General features: G+C 40.9%; 2 protein-coding genes across 5 annotated transcripts in view; one reads left to right on the top strand and one right to left on the bottom strand.

Moving 5' to 3' along the window:
- The first annotated feature begins 1942 nt into the window (after window positions 1-1942).
- LOC113061746 (kin of IRRE-like protein 3) overlaps window positions 1943-20490 on the top strand; it is a 233924-nt gene continuing 215376 nt past the window's right edge. The window contains exon 1 of the mRNA XM_026231153.1: window positions 1943-2426. Coding sequence (XP_026086938.1) covers window positions 2384-2426 — 43 coding nt within the window. The 5' untranslated portion in view covers window positions 1943-2383. The remainder of the gene's footprint in view (window positions 2427-20490) is intronic.
- LOC113061745 (uncharacterized) lies at window positions 10785-18936 on the bottom strand. 4 transcript variants are annotated; one of them, XM_026231152.1, is made up of 4 exons: window positions 18688-18936; window positions 18400-18470; window positions 11633-18312; window positions 10785-11415 (listed from the first exon to the last, which is right to left on the bottom strand). In XM_026231152.1, the coding sequence occupies exon 3, from the start codon at window positions 17381-17383 to the stop codon at window positions 11939-11941; it is 5445 nt and encodes a 1814-aa protein (XP_026086937.1). In that variant the 5' UTR covers window positions 17384-18312; window positions 18400-18470; window positions 18688-18936; the 3' UTR covers window positions 10785-11415; window positions 11633-11938. The 4 variants fall into 4 exon arrangements, with proteins under 4 accessions (XP_026086937.1, XP_026086935.1, XP_026086936.1 ...); XM_026231150.1 differs by having other exon boundaries at window positions 11633-18470; XM_026231151.1 differs by lacking the exon at window positions 18688-18936 and having other exon boundaries at window positions 10785-11257; window positions 11345-11415; window positions 11633-18666.

Below are 20490 nucleotides of genomic sequence, written 5' to 3'. Positions count from 1 at the left end.
TGCAGAATGTGTTTTCAGTCCAACTTCTATTAAATGTTAAAACACTGTATGCCAAGGCAGATCCTTACCCTGTTCAGCGCTGAACTGGTCAGCAATTCCAGCTGCAGTTTTAAACCAACTGCCCATTGAGATTCTCCATATTATCCTAATGTAGGCAGCCATATCACCCTGGAGCCCAAGACCGGTTGCCCACTGAAGCTAAGCAGGGCTGAGCCTGGTCAGTACCTGGATGGGAGACCTCCTGAGAAAACTAGGTTGCTGCTGGAAGAGGTGCTAGTGAGGCCAGCAGGGGGTGCTCACCCTGTGGTCTGTGTGGGTCCTAGCGCCCCAGCGTAGTGATGGGGACACTATACTGTCAACAAGCACCGTCCTTCGGATGAGACGTTAAACCGAGGTCCTGACTCTCTGTGGTCATTAAAAATCCCAGGATGTCTTTCGGAAAGAGTAGAGGTGTGACCTCGGCATCCTGGCTAAATTCGCCCATTGGCCTCTGACCATCATGGCCTCCTAACAATCCCCATATCTACTGATTGGCTTCATCACTCTGTCTCCTCTCCACCAGTAAGCTGGTGTGTGGTGGGCGTTCTGGCGCAATATGGCTGCCGTCGCATCATCCAGGTGGATGCTGCACACTGGTGGTGGATGAGGAGATACCCCCTGTCTATGTAAAGCGCTTTGAGTGTCTAGAAAAGCGCTATATAAATGTAAAGAATTATTAATTAATTATTATTATGTATCATTGTGAATTTGGCTTTTGTGGATTCCTAGCTTTTTAGGGGGACTTGAATGAGTTAGAGACATTGTTAAGATGCAATATTCTAGAAATCGCAGATTTAGAATGATCAGCTTCTCTTGCTGTGGCTGCTATTGGCCTGGTGTTGGATGGTTTAGTCACTTTAGAATGGCTCACCATCTTACGAAGTCAGTCAAAACCGGAAAGTTAGACTTACAGGTAAATAGGGTTTTTCAGATAATTAAGGATATTTGAATGAGGTGCTAGATTAACGACAATAACTGGGAGGTATTGTTTGTTGATCGCAAAGCACAAAGTAGATGAGGATCACTAGGATGCCAGGTGTATTAAAAGCGCAACCATTACTGTCTAGATTGTGTGGAATGGTGCGCTGTGATTGGTTTTTACTGTCTAGATTGTGTGGAATGGTGCGCTGTGATTGGTTGTTACTGTCTAGATTGTGTGGAATGGTGCGCTGTGATTGGTTGTTACTGTCTAGATTCTGTGGAATGGTGCATTGTGATTGGTTGAGCGCATATATCGCATTCTGCAAAAAAGGAAGAGTGACGTTTGTCGCGGTTTAGAAAAAAAGGGAGAAAACATGACCTAATAACTCTGTGAATATCACATTTTGCGTAAAATTTAAAATATACTTTTCAATACTGGCCAGATACAATACTGATTTTGGCAGAAAGGTTTTTTTTTTTTTTTTTTTTTTTTTTTTTTTTTTTCAGTAAATGACGTTTATCACATTTTGAAACCAGACTCTTCATATTTAAATAATGAAATACTCTTAAAACAGTGAGATTTTACTCGTGTTAGGATAACTTCAAACAGGACTAGACAGTGACCTCAAAATTTTGGAAATTGTGGGTTGTTCTCTAATTTTGATCATCGCTAAAATAATGTATGTGTATGTGTGTGTGTGTGTGTGTGTGTGTGTGTGTATTGGATCATGTAGTGAAAAGACATAAGCACAATTATGTGAAGTCACCATAATCAAAGTTTCCTTCTATAAAGAAAAAAATATAATAATTACAAATAAATTCATGAAAAATATTATTATTATTATTATTATTTTACAGAAAGACAGCTTTCCAGATTCTTTCTTTCTTTCTTTCTTTCTTTCTTTCTCAGATCTCAAAGATTAGGTCTAATTCCCAGTCTCTTGTTGCAACAGAGCTGCTACGCTTGATCGGGTGGGCGGACCTTGTGAGCAGCCAACCCCTGCCTTCCCCTGCTCCTCCACGAGAGAAAGAGCGAGAGAAGTGGAGGGAGGTGTGGGGAGGAGTGAGAAAGAGAGAGAGGCAGACTGACTCTGTCAGGCAGAGAATGGAAGATCAGTGTGTGAGAGCAAGAGTGAGAGAGAGAGCACGAGTATTCTGAGTTTATGAGAGCGCCTGTACACGCACCATCAGAGCAGTCACTTCAGTTACCATAGGACAACACAGCAAGTTGTTATCACAGCACATTGAGAGAGACTGGACAAGGAGACACTAAAAGAAAGAGATTGACAAGGAGCCTCTCTTTATTAAGAGGGCACATCGGGGGACTGACAATAGCAGCCAACCAGAAGATTCATTTGTCTGTGTGTGCGTGAACTTCTTCTCCTTGGCACCCAAGAGAACACCACCCCTGCAAAGTGCCGAGATGATCCCGGAGGTTTTTCTTATCTTGTGGCTGACAGCTCACGGTAAGCTGCCTGGTCTCCTTTTCTCCGCTGTGTTGTGTCCTGTGTCAGTGCATGCGAGTAGTGAATCTCTGGGAGTTGCGAAGGAGTCTCTGAGGTTCGGGCTGTGAAACCTTGAGTTTGTGCCAAAGAGTTTGAAGTAGTTGCATGACATCTTGTTTTTCTGTCATATGAGTTTCACTGGACCCCAAGATCTTGAACTTGTAAAGGAAGCTTGCCGAGGTCAAGCTCTTGACCGTAGCATGTCAATAGATGTTCGACTCATGCACCGGCGAGCGAACACAACATGCTCATCACTTGTGCGGTTATTCTCACACAGCCTCTGAGTCTGTAAACGGTCAGGCTTAGTATCGGCTGACGGATGTTTCCGCTGCTTGCCACCAGGTGGTTGTCTTTGAAAAACAATTGGATTGAATCGGAGGCTGCCGATTGTATCCGGCTCTCTCATATACTCCCTCCGCGAGCAGCTGAAAGGGGAGGCTGTGACTCAACAGTGCTAAATAGATTGAGTTGATTGTCCTCCTCTGCACCAACCGGTGACCCAGAAAGGGAACTTCAAATAAATCCAAAAGCCTCTGGACTTCATTTGAAGCTCCCTGTGCTGGAAACCAGCTGCTTTGTTTGGGTTTATCAAACACAAAGTCCACAGACTTTAATTGAATCATCTTGCGCTACAGAGTTTCAGCTCATGAAGTACAGCTCAATTCTGCACTTCCTAAGCGTTTTTTTTTTTTCTCCCTCAAAGTCTCTTTTTCCTTCTTCACATGTATCACACAGCGTACACAAATCAAAGCCGAGCAGAGTTGGCAGAGCAAACCTAATGACCTGCTTATCACTCAACTTGTTTCCTCACCCCGACTCTCATTAAATTGTTGCAAATACTATACCCCTCGCTCACGATCTGATGGCAAAAGCAGCATGTTCATGTAACCCACAGCGCTAATATAGGCTATAACTTCACACACATAAACCCAGACGAACGCTCTCGGGGAGAGAGTGTGAAACTACTTTGACGGTGACAGTGGGAGTAAAGCATGGGGCGCTCTGTTTTTTGTTTAGTAGATCATGCCTCAGGAGCCTGTCAGCTTTATGATCTAGTTTTAAAGCAGTACATGTGTCCAGCAAATATACTTTTTATTTATTTATTTATTCATTTATTTATTTTTATTTATTTTATTTTTTTAAGATGGAGAAATGCTAGCGCTTATCATTTGATGAAATCTCTCACGAAAAAGCTGAAGATCTTAATATATGCTATCATACCACAGTTAGCATAACAAACTGTCCATGCATCAAATTGATTTATGGATCAATTATGGACATGTTCATACAACACACAATTGTCATCAATAGAAATGCAGTCAGACAGTGTGTCTGATCTCCTTCCTTTAAAGCTCTCAGTGCACAGAAAGCATCACGCACCAAGCGAAGTCTCCTTGTTTTGCTTCGCTGTGCTGTTGAGCTGAGCTAGGTAGTGTGGTACTTAAAAATAAAAGCAGAACAGGCAGGTAAACACGAGATAACAGCAAGCGTTCATGTCACCCAGCTCTGCCCCTGGGGATGGCAGGTTCCCCAAAGCTAAATTGTGTTTTACACATTATTGCTGTGTATGGTGCCAACCAGTGTCGATTGAAATAAATATATAAGGAAAACTCCTGGAGAAAAACAAGTCTTTTATTTAAGGGGGGAAAAATTAAAGATGAGGAGAGGCTTGTGTGTGTGAGAGAGAGGTTGACAAAAAGTCCAATAGCTGCGGTGGGAGATTAGAAAGACTGTATTGAGTTTTTGTCAAGAGTTGAGGGTATATGTAGGGCACTCTCACTCACACTCTTACACACACACACACACACACACACACACATACACACATACACACCTGGTGACAGGCTCTAACTGATGGCACAGTTGAACAGAAGCTCACCCTTGTGCGGCACAGAAAGCTGTCGCACCACAGGCAAACCTTCTGTCCAAGAGCTTGTCTCTCCCTCTCTTTCTCATTCTGTCTTTTTTGGACATTTTCTCCCCCTTTCTCACACTCTTATTCAAAGCTCGTTTGTTTTTCTGAAGGACACCACTTTCTCTACCCTTTTCAATCTGTCAACTTTTTTACCATTTCTTCTTTCTCATACATCCCTCGGATAAAAATGTTGCTCCTCGCTGTATCTGTTGCCTGCCACTGCCAGTGTCAGAAGAAAAGTTTTTTTTTTTTTTTTTTTTTAATACAATTTCTACAAAAATAAATAATAAAATAACATTTCAACACCAGATATCCCTTTTATTTTTAATCAACATTTGTATTTGTATTTCTCATTAAAAATATGCAAAAAAAATAATAATTAGAACAACATTAAATTACTTTAAAATCAAAACTGCTGAGAGAAAATGACTTGTTTTGGAAGAATTAAGTTTATTTATCTCAGCCCAGGTTTTTTATTTTCTTGTTTTAATCATAAACCTCATTAAACATGTTTACATTATTGCTTAAAACAAGAAATAAGAAAAATAAGAAAACTATTTGCCAGTGGGTTAAGGAAAGTAACTAGACATAACTCTAGACATATTTTCTGAAAACATGTTTTGTAATCTTAAGAAATTATGTTTCTGTGTATATTTTAATTGTTTGAAGTGTGTTTGGGTATCTTAATTGAAAACAGGAGAAAAATACAGATTTTCTTTGTCTGCCCACTTTAGTTTCATCCGTTGTTGGATTACATGAATGCTTAAAACGGGAAAGAACATATAGGTTATAATATTATCAGTTTTATGAAATTTGGCTTTCCATCCATAGTTTGAAGGGTGTCTGTATATATGCAAACACTGAAAAAACAAGACAAAGCATACAGATTTTTCTTGAATTTGTCCACTTTTGTTCCGTCCGTCCCTTGGATGAAAATGTTGCTTTTGTCAGTATTTGTTTCCTGTCACTGCCCTTGTCAAAAGGGAAATCAGTGTGTTTCATGGCATTTTGGCAAAACATCACAGAAAGCTCTTTTAATATAAACTTCCAATACTCTGTTGTAAGACTCGACATTACAGAATGTCTCAGCTTTCCTCTCTTGTGCTCAAGTCCACCGGGGGCAGTATGGCATAGATCTGAGGACTCATTCTGGATCTGTATTCGTCCATCCATATTCCTCTTGTCCTCCATCATCACTCTCTCCCTCCCCCCGTTCTCCTCTCCTAACCGCTGCCGTCTTGTTCTGATAGATGAGGCAAATGCTCTCCGGGAGTGTCTGGTATTAAGTCCCCACGCAGCCAAGGACATAAGCTGTGTCTTAACCCTCGAAAGCAGGTCTTAGTATGTCCTCTCTCTCTCTCTCTCTCTCTCTCTCTCGCTCTTTCTCTCTAAGCTGCACTTCAGCAGGCTGGTAATTAAAATCTCACTTTTGGCTGTTTTCAGACCAAGTCTCGGCCGCCTTATACAAGTATAAAATAAATCAAACATCTCAGTTTGTTTCATTCTAGAATGTGGAACAATATTTCCCTGGTCAGACTTAGCAAATCATTCTTTGTAACATCGCAAATCCTCTTTCAGCATGGACATGGACCAAAGCCGATCAAATGTAATGGATTTTTACATCTCAGTCATATTTTAGGGGTTAAATAATTTCATATTTCCGCATGACATTCCGACTTCTTAGGCTGGGCCATTTTTTATCTTTGGATTAAGCCGTTTTGTATACCAGTGATGCTTTCTCATTTCTAAACAACATCATGGACAGTAAACATGTAACAGTATTTTGATGTTTTTATTTTTTTATTATTATTATAATTTTTTTATGTGGACTGTTTGAAATAATAAATAAATAAATAAATAAATAAATACATGGCACCTCAGTGATAAAACTCATGCATTCGGATGTCAATTTATTCACAATGGAGAAGCCAGTTCTGTGATCTTACACAACCTGGAATGTGCTGCTCACGTGGTCAGTCGCATGATTGTCTGCTTTAAATAAAATGTCATATGCTTGGAAAAAAAAATAAGAATTCATTAATATTTATTGAATAATTAGAAAAAAGAAGAACTCAGCAGTTATCATGGTGTTTAGCAGTAGTCAAAAATAATTTAAACACTGAATTTTTAATCAATTTCTTCATGTTAACTCAGAAATGTGGATTCAGACGGCAGTGTTTGGTGTTTGTCAAAAAAAAAAAAAAAACACATTATAAATAAATCTAAATATTAAATCTAATATATTAATAAACAATTAACAAAATCTATAAAAGCCACACAAAATCAATACAATAAAGTTATGTAGTAATATAAGAAATATGGAGTGTGAGTTTCCATTTTTGTCTCTTCATAACCAAATTTGTTAGATATCAAGAGGGATTTTCCTCTCTTCGATTGAGTTTTTTGTACCTCCTCTGATTCTGGTCAAGAGAAGATGGCCATTAATTTGGCCTTGATTCCTGAAATCCAGTGAGAGCAGCTTTGCTGAAAATCTCTGTGCATAAACAAAATGTGTTTACAGGACTTTATTAAGCTGCACCAATGAAATCAGTGCTCTAAACCACAGTACCAGAAACCAATCCTCCGCCCTTCATCTCTCTCATCCTCTCTCACTCCCCTGACCTGTGCCCACCCTCTGCCCTCCGCGCTCATGAAGCTGTCCCTGCTGGAATATCATGGCCATGAAGCTAAATTGCTGCATTTATACAAATTGGTGCACTTTTTGAGAAATGGGCATTATGTGGGATTACATATCTGCTGAGCGTGATGTTAAGTAATTCAACCAGATGCTCAGAGATCATGAGGTCACCTGTGGAGCTTCCACTCAGCATTCTGTTTCTTCCGTAAGGAAGCTAGAGGGGGCCAAGAGGGAGGGGAATGTCTCTCTCGAGGAACCTGTCTGGAAGAGAGAGCTTCAGAAGAGAACGAGGGGACAGCCTCCCAGGAACACAGATTATGGCTGAGATTAATGCCATCTAAACTGTGACCTAATGCATGGAATCAACAGCAGGAGAGACGTTGTTCCTGTTTAACTGGATATATTCTGCACTGAGCTTACATAATAAAATAAAATGTTGCATTTCATATTTTAAAAGGGTAAACAAAAAAGGAAGTATATAGAAATAATATATTTTAAAATGATAATACTTATGTGTGATTTGAATAGTTTTGGACATTTTAATGTTATTTGATACAATGTGGTACGTTATTTGCAAATAAATGAAAATGATTGTTTACGTTTCTATTGAATGCAGTTGTGCTTATTTGACCCACTAATAAGCACTGATTTTGAAACAAGATCAAAGTGTGTACTTGGGAATCAAATAAAGACAAGGCGCATGAATTTATGATTACCAAACATAACTATCATGCAGGAAAAAAATAAAATAAATACTTCTGTACCCGGGAGATGCTACGGATAGTCATATACTGCTAGCACGCAAGTGACCGATGTGGCATGGTTTAAGTGTAGTTTATTGATGGCCGACGTTCTGTGGTTTAGTCACTCAACATCCCCCTTGATCTGTTCCAGACAAATTTTCTATTCACAAAACAACATTAAAGGTGTAAATGGTGCAGACACCAGTGCAAACATGAAAAGTTAAAGAACTTTTCTTGAAGCTTTCAACACTTTTTGGGTCTGTTTGCTGGAATACTAATAGCTTCTATCTCACGTCTAGTTCCTCCAAGCAGAACTCAAACAAGTTTTTAGCTCTCAGCCATGCTAATGCTCCTAATTAGCGTGCTAAAGGAGGGATTACAACACAGACAGCAGCAGAGACAGCGACTGTGCCTCTTTTTCTTGTTCTCTCGCTCCTCCTTTATGACTACTTCCTCACTTTGTGTCTGTCTATACGGGTGATATTTCATATTTCTGGCAGGCTAATTTGAATGTTGCTCAGTGGAATGGAGGAATGTTTGATGCTCGTATCAGATGAATCCTTCTGTTTGGAGCATGATATGAATACCCAATAAACGTTCTCTGATGTTTCTGGTGGCGCTGCTGCAATGTGGTTTCAACCTACAGGAGGAGCTGTGCAGCGAATCCACTTAGCAAAAACACCTCAGCTCAGCATCAAATGATTGATCATTAGTTATCTCCGTCTATATTAAAGTCTACCCAGTTAGTTACAAAATGAACTTACTCATCTTAGGTGGTTAGCTGATTTACAAGCTAGCCTTAGCTTAGCTGGTATGGTTTCCTGCTTTCAAGCAATTGTCAGTAGAGTTCAGCTAGATCAGCTTAAATCAGTTAAGACTTTTTTTTTTTTTTTAGCAAATAAATGTTTAATAGACTTTAACATATGTTTGGGGTTAAACAAAGCAAAGTGATCATAATTGGTTAAATGGAAACCAATGTACAATGTAATATGATGGTTGCATTCCCATTTTCTCCAATAGAAAAAATTAAATAAAGAAAAACAAATAAAGAAAAATCCATGATACCATTTATATAACTTTACAAAAGAGACTATACAAATAAAAATGGAGATTGATTATGTCAGATTAAGCCAAAATGAAAAGATAAAAAGCTTTGCTAGATTTACAATGTTAACAACTGTGGAAAAGTGTTATACAATTTGCAGACTGACGCTTCTAACGCAGACTGACGGAGACCATGAAATGTATTCATCTTCATCTCAGACATATACTCTGTAAATGAACCTACCATATACTTCTCATGTCTATCTCACCAAAGCCATTCAGCCAGGATTTAGGTTAAAAACGTGTTCATCTCAAAACCCCTTTGAGTGAATGAATGATCTATCGAACTATCTGGAGCCATTGATTGCACCCATACAGTAGAGCAAAATAAGTTTTTCCTGCATTGCATTTGGCTCTTCAAACACCTACATGTCCTTCATTCTTTTATTTCCCAGTTTCCAGCCTCTGTGTTCTAAGCATTGTTGTGCTGAAAAATGTTCACCTCAGATTCGGCGTTGTGCTTTGAGAGTCAGAATGCTTCTCTGTGAGAGAGGGCAAACAATGTTAGGCACGCTGTAATTAGCCAACACTTTTTTTTGTGCTTTATGATCTGGTTCTTGTTGAGCTCCTTTCAAATGTCTTTCCTATTTATGTATACGTATTTTACAGTACTATCCTGCGAGCTTCGACTTCAAAGGCAGTTTAATGGTGTAGAGTTATTCCATGCCAGTGCATCGCCCGAAAAAAATGCTAATGTGCCATCAGGGTGGCTAAATGATTTGCTATCCTTTCAAACGTGCTGGCAGGGGTTTCAATCTGGCCGGCCTCCCAGGCCAGTTGACAGTGGTCTCTGCTCGGTCTCCTGAGGACATTAGTGCAAATCAGAGAGTCAGCCAGGAGGTGCTGGGGTGCTGTGCCACCGCTTGGCCACGACCCAGCTCTCCATGGCCCTGCCCTTGCCTGCCAGTGAAAGCAGCCACCTCTCCATATATATGAATCACCACTTAGAACCGATTTAATCAACTCCTCAATGGCTCTTTTGAGTTTGGCTGAACATAAAGGGGTTAACATTGGGGCATAGAATGGTCTAGCTCTTATTGGAAATGGAGATTGGAGGTGAGGCGAGGGTCTCCAGGAAGGCCAGTGATAAAGATGCTAACGTTCAGAGATTGGATTAAGAGCAGAGTGCCCCCTAAAAGAGAGTGCAGTTTATTGAAGCCTTATCTTAAGTGATAATGTTACCACGAAGAGCAGTATAATAGCAGCAAAGTGGACTGCAGCCATATAAAAGATATGGAGCTGAGGCAGAGAGCGAGATGATAGCCTGTGTAAGTGTGTGTGGTCCACACATTACGCACCCGAGCCCGGCAGACTCCTGGGTTAGGGTGTTTTTATTAGGATGTTGAGAGAGAAAGGATGTAAGGTCAAAGGAAGCTACCCATCAATGATCAAGCCATCAGTTAAAATCACATTTTCTCGAACAAGAGTGAAAGAGGAACCACGTCACACTGCCAGCATTGAATTTAAGGCACTACTGCTAGCATAGAGCAGCATCCTATCTAGACCCTTCTCATCAGATTTATGTTGTCTTCTATTCCCTGTCCAGAGTATTTACAAGGAAATTTTTTTGTTCTTTGGTGATAAAACAAAGTCCCAACCTTTACCTGAACACTGGGGCCTACTGAAGACACCTGTACTGGAAGCACCCAGCATATCAACTCCACCTTCTTCTTCTTCTTCTTCTTCTTCTTCTTCTTCTTCTTCTTCTTCTTCTTTTGTTTGCTTAAATGTTTTCGCTTCTCTGGTATTTTTAGAAACTTGGTATGAAAGTGCTACTGTTACAATAGTATTTGAATTATCCATTGGATTAAATGTTTCTACTTGTTTTATTTACACATATAAGACTATGGAAAAAGTGTCTCTACTAAATAAATACAGTAGATGTGTGACCGGGGAATTTAATTGACCACCAGAAACACTTTTAGCGGGTTTACTTACTTTGTAGTTTATTCATTTAGTATTTTCAAAAGAATGACATGTTCTGAAATGTTTAACAAGAGTGTACAAGAAACCGTTCCGGCTCAAAATAGACCGGAAACAAAGAAAAAAAGTTAAATATCTATTTTTGAAAATAGACGGAACAAAAAAAACAGAGAAGGATACAAAGAGCTGGGAATAAAGTTTAAATCTCACAGCTCTATATTTCTCAGTGTATAATTATTCCTAATGTTCAACAGATTGTTCCACAATCCAACTGCTATAAGCAGAAACAAACTCTTAACCATCGCAAACACGGCCCAGTAAAAATACAGCCGCCACACAAAGATACAAAAGTTAAATAATTAAATACAAAAGGAATACCACAACAACAAAATGTTGTGAGACGCTACAGAGAAACTACCACACTAAAATCACATGTGGTACTACACGGTACAATACGGCAGTGGGAATACTATACAAAATAAACAAAGCATAATAAGAACATGGAAATATTACCCACTTACATATAATTTGTGAAAAATAAAAAGATAACACTCACAAAATGATGAGCTCCTACTTTACACCTCACATTCACTTTATGAGGGCTGAAATCCTCAACAAAATGCTGTACTGTAAATAATCAGATAAAACATCAACACCTGAAACATTTGCACAATGTAAAAAATGTGTAAAGCCACAATTGAACAGGCCTATACCGCATGGTGTGACGTCATTCCATCGTACACAATACAACTTTAATAACATGACATCTTTAGAAACCACACAACAAAATATATATCCAGAAATTATATTTAAGAGGAAGATTAGAAGGAAATACTAGATTTACCCTTGGATGGTCTTAAATGTCACTGATTACAGAGAGTGCACATCTCCCCAACGTTGCTCCCTGCACATCACCCAAAAAGATCTGAAAACAGCACATGCGCATTTCCCATGCATAATGCAAACAGCACCACCTACTGACGACTCAAGGAAAAATGCAGATATTAACTGTTTCTTCTGACTTAGTAATTTACAGAAAACAGAAAATAAAAATAAAATAAGTTTAACGATGCAAAGGGAGAAATAAATTATTATACTTTTTACCACTCGGTTACATTCTCCCCTGCAATAAGTCAGCGTCCTCGATGACTCACTCAGTAATAAATTCAGTATTCATGGCACCTCGTAATGCCTTCTCAAACAATGCAGTGCCAATACTGGTCAGCACTTGCGACACCATATCTGTGCTGACACTTACTGCATTACAAGCAGACCTAGGTGCATGGAAAGGATTTGTGTGAACACCAGCAGTTGCACGCTTACTTCTGCGCACAGCTGGAACGGGTACTTCTCTCTGAACTCTGTCACACATTTCACCAGTTTCAAAACCTAGAGACCGAATAACCTCATCTGCAACCTCTGCATTTAAGGCCACACCATCAGATTCTGCAAAATCTCTACCAGTGTCAGATGATACTGGTACTTGGTTACCTTCAGAGCTACCCAAAGTACCGGGTGCCTCTGAGTTAACTTGAATGTTGGTGGCCCCTCTTACAGAAGGTTGCACCACCTCCTCTACGACCACAAAATCTGGCTCAGAAGTGTCATTCTCAACCATGGTAACCTGCTGTGTATCTGGCTGAGATCTGTCCCTACTCCTAGGCCTAGGAGTAGGCACAGCACCTGGACGCAACTCTGACCGGTGAACCTTTTTTGAGGGCCCTCCCTCTAAAGGTTCCACAGTGTAAGTCGTGCCTATTACTTCCACTACTCGGTACACAATTGGGCTCCAGGCATCTTGAATCTTGTTCCTGCCTGGAAACCGCTGACGCAAATACACCAACTCGCCCACACCGACCTGGGGACAAAATGCCTTCTCATTCAAACGAGTCACTCTCTCTAGAGCTTTTTCCTCTGAGTACTCCCTAGCTTTCTCATGGGCATACCTCAGCCTCTCCTGATGAACAGATAACCAGTCTTGCTTCCCCTCAGAGACTTCCTCACCACCCAGCAATGCATCAATGGGCAGATGTGGCTGTACCCCAAAAAGAAGATAATAAGGGGAAAAACCGGTAGTAGCATGTGGCGTCACATTATATGCATGGACTAACTCTGGCAAGTACTCAGGCCAACGCCGTTTCCGTTCCGGGGGTAGTGTACGTAACAGGTTGTGGAGCGTTCTGTTGTATCGTTCACATTGGGCATTTCCCTGCGGCCTATAAGGGGTTGTACGGGTCTTTTTCACCCCATAGAGTCTGCACAGCTCAGCGATTACCTCACTTTCAAAATTTCTGCCTTGATCGGAGTGCAACCTCTCCGGGACGCCATACTTCATAAACCACTCCTTCAACAAGACCTTTGCTGTGGTATCGGCCTTTTGATCTTTGGTGGGAAATGCCTGTGTAAACTTTGTGAAAACATCTGTGACAACCAGAACATTTTCACGCCCGTCAGAAGCAGGCTCTAGGACAGTAAAGTCCACCGCAATTACTTCAAGGGGCCTGGAAGCCAAAAATGCTCTCACAGGGGCACGGACTTTGGGCTGCGGCATCTTTGTGAGGATGCACCGTTGACACTTCTTTACCCATTCCTCCACATCTTCATACATACCAGACCAAAAACATCTCTGCTTCAACAACCCCACAGTCCGTTCAATGCCCTGGTGCCCCATATCGTCATGCACACTCAGCAGCACTCGCTCTTTCAAACACGCTGGCAACAACAACTGCCAACAGCTCTCCTCAGAAGAAAAATCTACTACCCGATACAGTAACCCATTACGTTCTCTGATAAAACTCCACTGCTTCAGAAGACACTTCGCTGACTTAGATAACGACTTTCTTTCTGGGTGCACTGGTCTCATTTTCTTGTCCCAGAATCTTCTAAATTCTCTCAGAACAGGGTCGCTTTTCTGAAACTCAACCAGCTGTTCCCTAGTATAGCCAGGGAGTGTATGAGTGTTTCCTTGGAGACCAGTGCCAGCTTGTTCTCCAGCCTCCAATGCACGGATCTGCCTCAACCTGGCGCACTCAACACCCTTAAATGCGAGTTCAGGTCCCAAGGCTGTACCCCGACTAATCACACTGCAAATCGCTATACACTCATTCCAGTCAGCGTCCGGATCAGATTCAGGCTCCCCTGCAAACTCCTGCCTAGACAGCGCATCGGCTGCAGCATTACTCTTTCCCGGTCTGTATTTCACCTCGAAATTGAAGACAGAAAGCTGTGCTACCCACCTCTGCTCAATCGCTCCTAACTTGGCGGTTTGCAAGTGACAGAGCGGATTATTATCTGTGATCACTTCAAACCAGGACCCAAGTAAATAGCCACGAAACTTCTCAACTACTGCCCACTTGAGGGCCAGTAGCTCGAGCTTCATGCTACTGTAGTTGCGATCATTTTTCTCTGCATTACGCAACCTACGGCTGGCGTACGCAATGACCCGCTTCTCATCACCCTGTTTCTGATATAAGATGGCACCTAACCCATTCTGGCTCGCGTCTGTTTCAAGGATGAAAGGGCAACTGAAATCTGCGAAACCAAGTACCGGGGCTATTGTCAGTCTATCCTTTAACTGATTGAATGCACAATCACATTCACTAGACCACAGAGTACTAAAGTGACGACCACTTCTGGCACACCTGCCTTCCCTCAGACAAAAATTTACCAGGTCATGTAAGGGTCCAGCTATCTTTGAAAATCCCTCAATAAACTTCCTATAATAGCTGCAGAACCCCAGAAATGACCTCAACTCCTTGACATTCTCCGGGATCTTCCAATTACTAACTGCAGCAACCTTGTCAGGGTCAGGTGAAATCCCCTGCACTGACACCTGATGACCAAGGAAGCGCACAGTGTCTTGGAGAAATCGACACTTCCCTAGCTTCACCTTTAAACCAGTCTCTGCCAACCGCTTCAGCACCATCTCCAGTCTTTCTAGATGTTCTTCAAATGTTTGTGAAAACAACAAGATGTCATCTAAGTACACTATCAACACCTGAAAGATCAGATCGCTCATGACAGCTTGCATAAGCCGCTGAAAGGTCGACGGTCCATTACAGACCCCAAACGGCATCCTCCGGTACTCAAATAAACCAAAGGGTGTCGTGAATGCCGTCTTGGCTCTATCCCGGTCACTCACCGCAATCTGATGATAACCAGAGGCCAAGTCCACAGTTGAGAAAAACTTTGCTCCCCGGAGGGCATCAAAGCTCTCGTCAATTCTAGGTAGCGGAAATGCATCACGCCTTGTCTTTGCATTGAGCTTCCTATAATCTACGCACAAACGTAGTGACCCATCGGTTTTGCGAACTAATACCACTGGCGAGGCATAAGCACTCACACTCTCTTGAATGACACCCTTCTTCAGTAACTTTGTGATATGCTCTCTAACCTCTTGGTATTGATTGGGTGGAATGCGTCGATAAGGCTGATTCACCGGAACGTCATCAGTCAAATGTATCTCGTGTTGAACCTTATCTGTATAACCTAGATCATCATCGTCCAAAGCAAATACACCTAAATACTTCTCAAGAACCGCTTTTAGCTGAACCTGCTGTTCAGGCGTGCCTCCCATGTCGACATGATCCAAGACCGATTGGATGGGGGGTTCAGAACACTGACCGACACCAACAGTGACCCGTTCTGTGTCTGCGGAGATTCGCTGAAACTTCACTTCGCAGGATGAACCCGCAGTGCTACCATCTATCAGAGACACCATACCCAAACGAGCTCTGGGCTGAAGCCAAAGGTCTTCCTGAGACAGGTTAAGTACTCTCACTGGACACAAAGGTAACTCTGATGTGACCAAGGTAGGTACTACAACCAAACCTCCTGGCAAGGGTGTGTTCACTGGTTCAACCAACCATGCAGAGCCATCCCTTTTTTTTTTAGATTCCACACCCCTGATCAGGACAGTGGCTGCAGACCAAGCAGGCACATGGGCAGGAGTCTTACCTGCGACAAGAGCGAATGAAACTCGCTCCACTAACTCAACCGATTGGGCCTGCTGGAAGGCTACCCTCCAGTTGGAGTCTAGTCTCCCACCTAATGCAGTGTCAAATTCAGCGTGAACAATCTGTCGGCACTTACTAATAATGTTCATTCCTATAAGCACAGCCATAGACGATGGACTAGGAGTTTCTTTAACAATCAAGAAGCCACACTCAGGCAAAGTCATCCCCATAACCTCCACGTCCAGCTCCATGTAACCCAAATAAGGAATGTCTAAACCGTTGGCTGCTGTGATCTTCAGCCAACCTGAAGTTGACAACACATCACTCTCATTACCAAACAGATGCTCTCGGAAGAATCCCTCTGTGATGGTACTAACCTGACTACCAGTGTCGAGCAGACATGACACTAGCACACCCCTGATTTTCAAGTCCACCATAGGGCACGTTCCAACTGCTCGTTCAAGGAACCTATCTCGACTGGTTCCCTCAGGCGGTGAACCAGACACTGCCCCTTGCGTTGCCTGACTCAGCGCCATGGAAGGACCTGGGTTTTCTTGCCTTTCATTGGTCCTGGGAGTACTCTTGGGTCTCCCACCCCGTCTCATAGTGCAGCGCCTAGCAATATGCCCAACCTCATTGCATCGGAAACAGATAGGTTCTCCCTCCTCTGTAAACCTGGGAGGAGACTTTGACGAGGGCACAAAATTTTGCGGAACTGACACTGATCGTTGTGCAGTCAACTCCTTTACCGCCTTAGTGAGCTCTGAAATGGTTTGCTCTTGCTCACTTATTCGCTTGTCCTGCCGTGTAATCACTTGTAAAATATCATTTAACACAGTGGATGTTTGAGCCTCAGACCCGGCAGCATTATCCTTAGTTTCACTCAGAACTTCTGAATGGATGGGTCGATTATTTGCAACTCTAATCGGCCTGCTCTCTTCCATTGACCAAAGAATGGCTTCATTACGTATCTCAAGCAGGGTCAACTGGGGCTTTTCTCTGATTGTTTTACGCAGCTCTCGCCTTAATGCAGCATCTCGCACACCCTCCACAAACTGATCACGTAAAATTCCCTGCTCATTAGCCAGACCACCTGGGGACTGTTTTGTGACAGAGCTTAATAGGCGAGAGAGAGCATGAGAGTAATTTCGAAGGTCTTCCCCCTCCAATTGTTTGCGATTGTAAAACATCTGCAACAATTGTGTCCCGCTACGCCGTTCTCCAAACGCTTCCCGTAGGAATGCAAACAAATCACTGGCCTGTCTGGACTGGTTTCCCACACATAAACGCACCTCTTCAAGTGCGGGCCCCCTCAGATGTGAAATAATAAAGTCCAACTGTTCTTCCTGGGTTTGATCTCTGGCCCGTAGAACCCTTTCTACCTCCTCAATAAACTCTTCTACAGACCTCCCATCTTTGTTGTACTCCCCGCAAAAGGGTTGAATCTGACGTTCACGAGGGACATAAATATAAGAGCGAGTTGAATTACCCCCACCAACTGCCCTATTGGCCAGAGCATCATCCCTCCAATCTCTTAACTCTTGAATTTGACCTCTCATTTGCTCTATAACATCATTACCCACAGCCCCCTCAACAGGGACATCTACCCCCCCTGCAGGCAGTTCGTCAGTGTCTGACATTTCTTACACAAGCAGGTCAAAATAAAATAAAAATAACTCAGGATGAACAACTCAGTCAAATATAAATGTCCTTGGTGTAAAACTCGTCCAAACTTCCCAGTCCTTTCCAATACCTCAGACGCCCTCGCACTGATACACAGTTCTTGGATGGATCCGTTAAATCCTGGAAGCTACGCTGCACACTTGACAGAAGGAATCACGTCAACCTGGACCAGTCTTCTGAGCAGTCGTCACACCTGGCACCCCGTAAACCCGATCAATCCAACGTCGATCACCACGTCCACAACCGCAATCCTCCACGCTCTGGACGTCCACTGCCTCTGCAAAATTATTCACCACTGCCGTATTGCCCGACAAAACACGTCGCTCATCACAAACAAATCAAACTGAATAAACTACCCCACTCCTGGTACCAAAAATGTGTGACCGGGGAATTTAATTGACCACCAGAAACACTTTTAGCGGGTTTACTTACTTTGTAGTTTATTCATTTAGTATTTTCAAAAGAATGACATGTTCTGAAATGTTTAACAAGAGTGTACAAGAAACCGTTCCGGCTCAAAATAGACCGGAAACAAAGAAAAAAAGTTAAATATCTATTTTTGAAAATAGACGGAACAAAAAAAACAGAGAAGGATACAAAGAGCTGGGAATAAAGTTTAAATCTCACAGCTCTATATTTCTCAGTGTATAATTATTCCTAATGTTCAACAGATTGTTCCACAATCCAACTGCTATAAGCAGAAACAAACTCTTAACCATCGCAAACACGGCCCAGTAAAAATACAGCCGCCACACAAAGATACAAAAGTTAAATAATTAAATACAAAAGGAATACCACAACAACAAAATGTTGTGAGACGCTACAGAGAAACTACCACACTAAAATCACATGTGGTACTACACGGTACAATACGGCAGTGGGAATACTATACAAAATAAACAAAGCATAATAAGAACATGGAAATATTACCCACTTACATATAATTTGTGAAAAATAAAAAGATAACACTCACAAAATGATGAGCTCCTACTTTACACCTCACATTCACTTTATGAGGGCTGAAATCCTCAACAAAATGCTGTACTGTAAATAATCAGATAAAACATCAACACCTGAAACATTTGCACAATGTAAAAAATGTGTAAAGCCACAATTGAACAGGCCTATACCGCATGGTGTGACGTCATTCCATCGTACACAATACAACTTTAATAACATGACATCTTTAGAAACCACACAACAAAATATATATCCAGAAATTATATTTAAGAGGAAGATTAGAAGGAAATACTAGATTTACCCTTGGATGGTCTTAAATGTCACTGATTACAGAGAGTGCACATCTCCCCAACGTTGCTCCCTGCACATCACCCAAAAAGATCTGAAAACAGCACATGCGCATTTCCCATGCATAATGCAAACAGCACCACCTACTGACGACTCAAGGAAAAATGCAGATATTAACTGTTTCTTCTGACTTAGTAATTTACAGAAAACAGAAAATAAAAATAAAATAAGTTTAACGATGCAAAGGGAGAAATAAATTATTATACTTTTTACCACTCGGTTACAGATGGAAGGTTTTTTTTTTTTTTTTTTTGAAATTTTTACCAGCAATTGACCATTTTATCTTGCCATTTTTGGATGAGTATGAATACTGTGGATAACGTCAAAGTAAATGGATTTGGCTGACAACACTGCGTCTGTAAGCCCTCATCTAAGGAGAAAACTGAGAGGGAATGAGATGGATGGTATACGCAGAAAACTAAATTGCAGTAAAAAGCTAGCATTTGGATTAAAAAGAACAGGGAAAGCAATGTTTGGAGATGTTTAGGAAAGTCAAGCATTTCTGTTTATAGGGGGATTTATTCCCACTCACGGGCTGCATTATCTAATAGTTGTCTGATTAGGGACATCAACACACAATACCTCCAAAGGTAAACAAAGTTATCCCCTCAGAAAGCTGGAAATGCTCAAATGGAATTTGATTGTAGTCACAAAATGAAAGGTAACTGAAAATCGTCAATGTAATCCTTACCACCGACATGCCTCTCTGTGTGTGTGCTGACATACATCAGTGTGTGTGTCAGTCTATCATATTATAATTGTATTACCTATATATATATATATATATATATATATATATATATATACAGTATATATATATATATATATATATATATATATATATATATATATATATATATATATATATATATATATATATATATTTTTTTTTTTATTTTTATTTTTTTTTTTTCACCCATATACAGTACAATCCTAATATGACAAAAGTCTGAGATATAAACATACTTTACTTTTAATCTCACAAAGTAATGTCTTTATGATAAACTTGATTATGTTGCAGATCATTTTCTTTACCAGTGTCTCAATAAAATGTGATGAACATTGTTACACAAAAAAAAAACATGTAAAAAAAAAAAAAAAAAAAAAAAAAAAAAACCTTTTTGGAAGCAGAGATGAGACTTGTTTTAAGCACATTTAGTCATTTAATTTGATATGTCTAACGGTATGAACAGACCTTACATGTCACTGAGGCTTTTTGACTTGAATATGGAAGCAATTTTTAAATTGCACCAGTTGATTGACCTAAATCACAGTGTTGAAGGAAGTTTTCTGGTGTCAGCAACTGACAATCGCAAGTTCTACAGGTGACATTTCAGGTTATCTTATTGTCGACATTTTTAAAACCTTCATATCAGCAAAAAATATTTTCATAAAACACAGCTAATCTAGCTCTAGTGTTTTGATGGAGTGTCTGGCTGGAGTATATATGATGTTCTGGACTGGCTCAATAACGTCTCAAGTTCCATCAATGTAGGAAACAAATGTTAATGGTTGGTAATGCAACATCTGTTTCCACTGTCTATTTTAAATACTACCTGAATCTACTGAAAATAATTATAATCATCGAAAACTGTTTATTTCCATAATGTAGCTTCAATACCAGTTACAGCCACATAATATAGTCTAAGACGCATAAAAAATAAATAAAAAAAAACCCACCGGTATGCATCTCCAGTGAATCAGAACTTTCTCCCTCTCAGGCATGAGTATACTATACATACACAGATAAAGACAC

Source organism: Carassius auratus, chromosome 43 (assembly GCF_003368295.1).
Source record: "Carassius auratus strain Wakin chromosome 43, ASM336829v1, whole genome shotgun sequence".
NCBI lineage: Eukaryota > Metazoa > Chordata > Actinopteri > Cypriniformes > Cyprinidae > Carassius > Carassius auratus.
This window is presented reverse-complemented; position numbering and strand designations above follow the sequence as displayed.

Coding starts and splice junctions, on each gene's coding strand:
- LOC113061745 (XM_026231150.1), bottom strand. CDS start 17,383: ATGTCAGACACTGACGAACTGCCTGCAGGGGGGGTAGATGTCCCTGTT.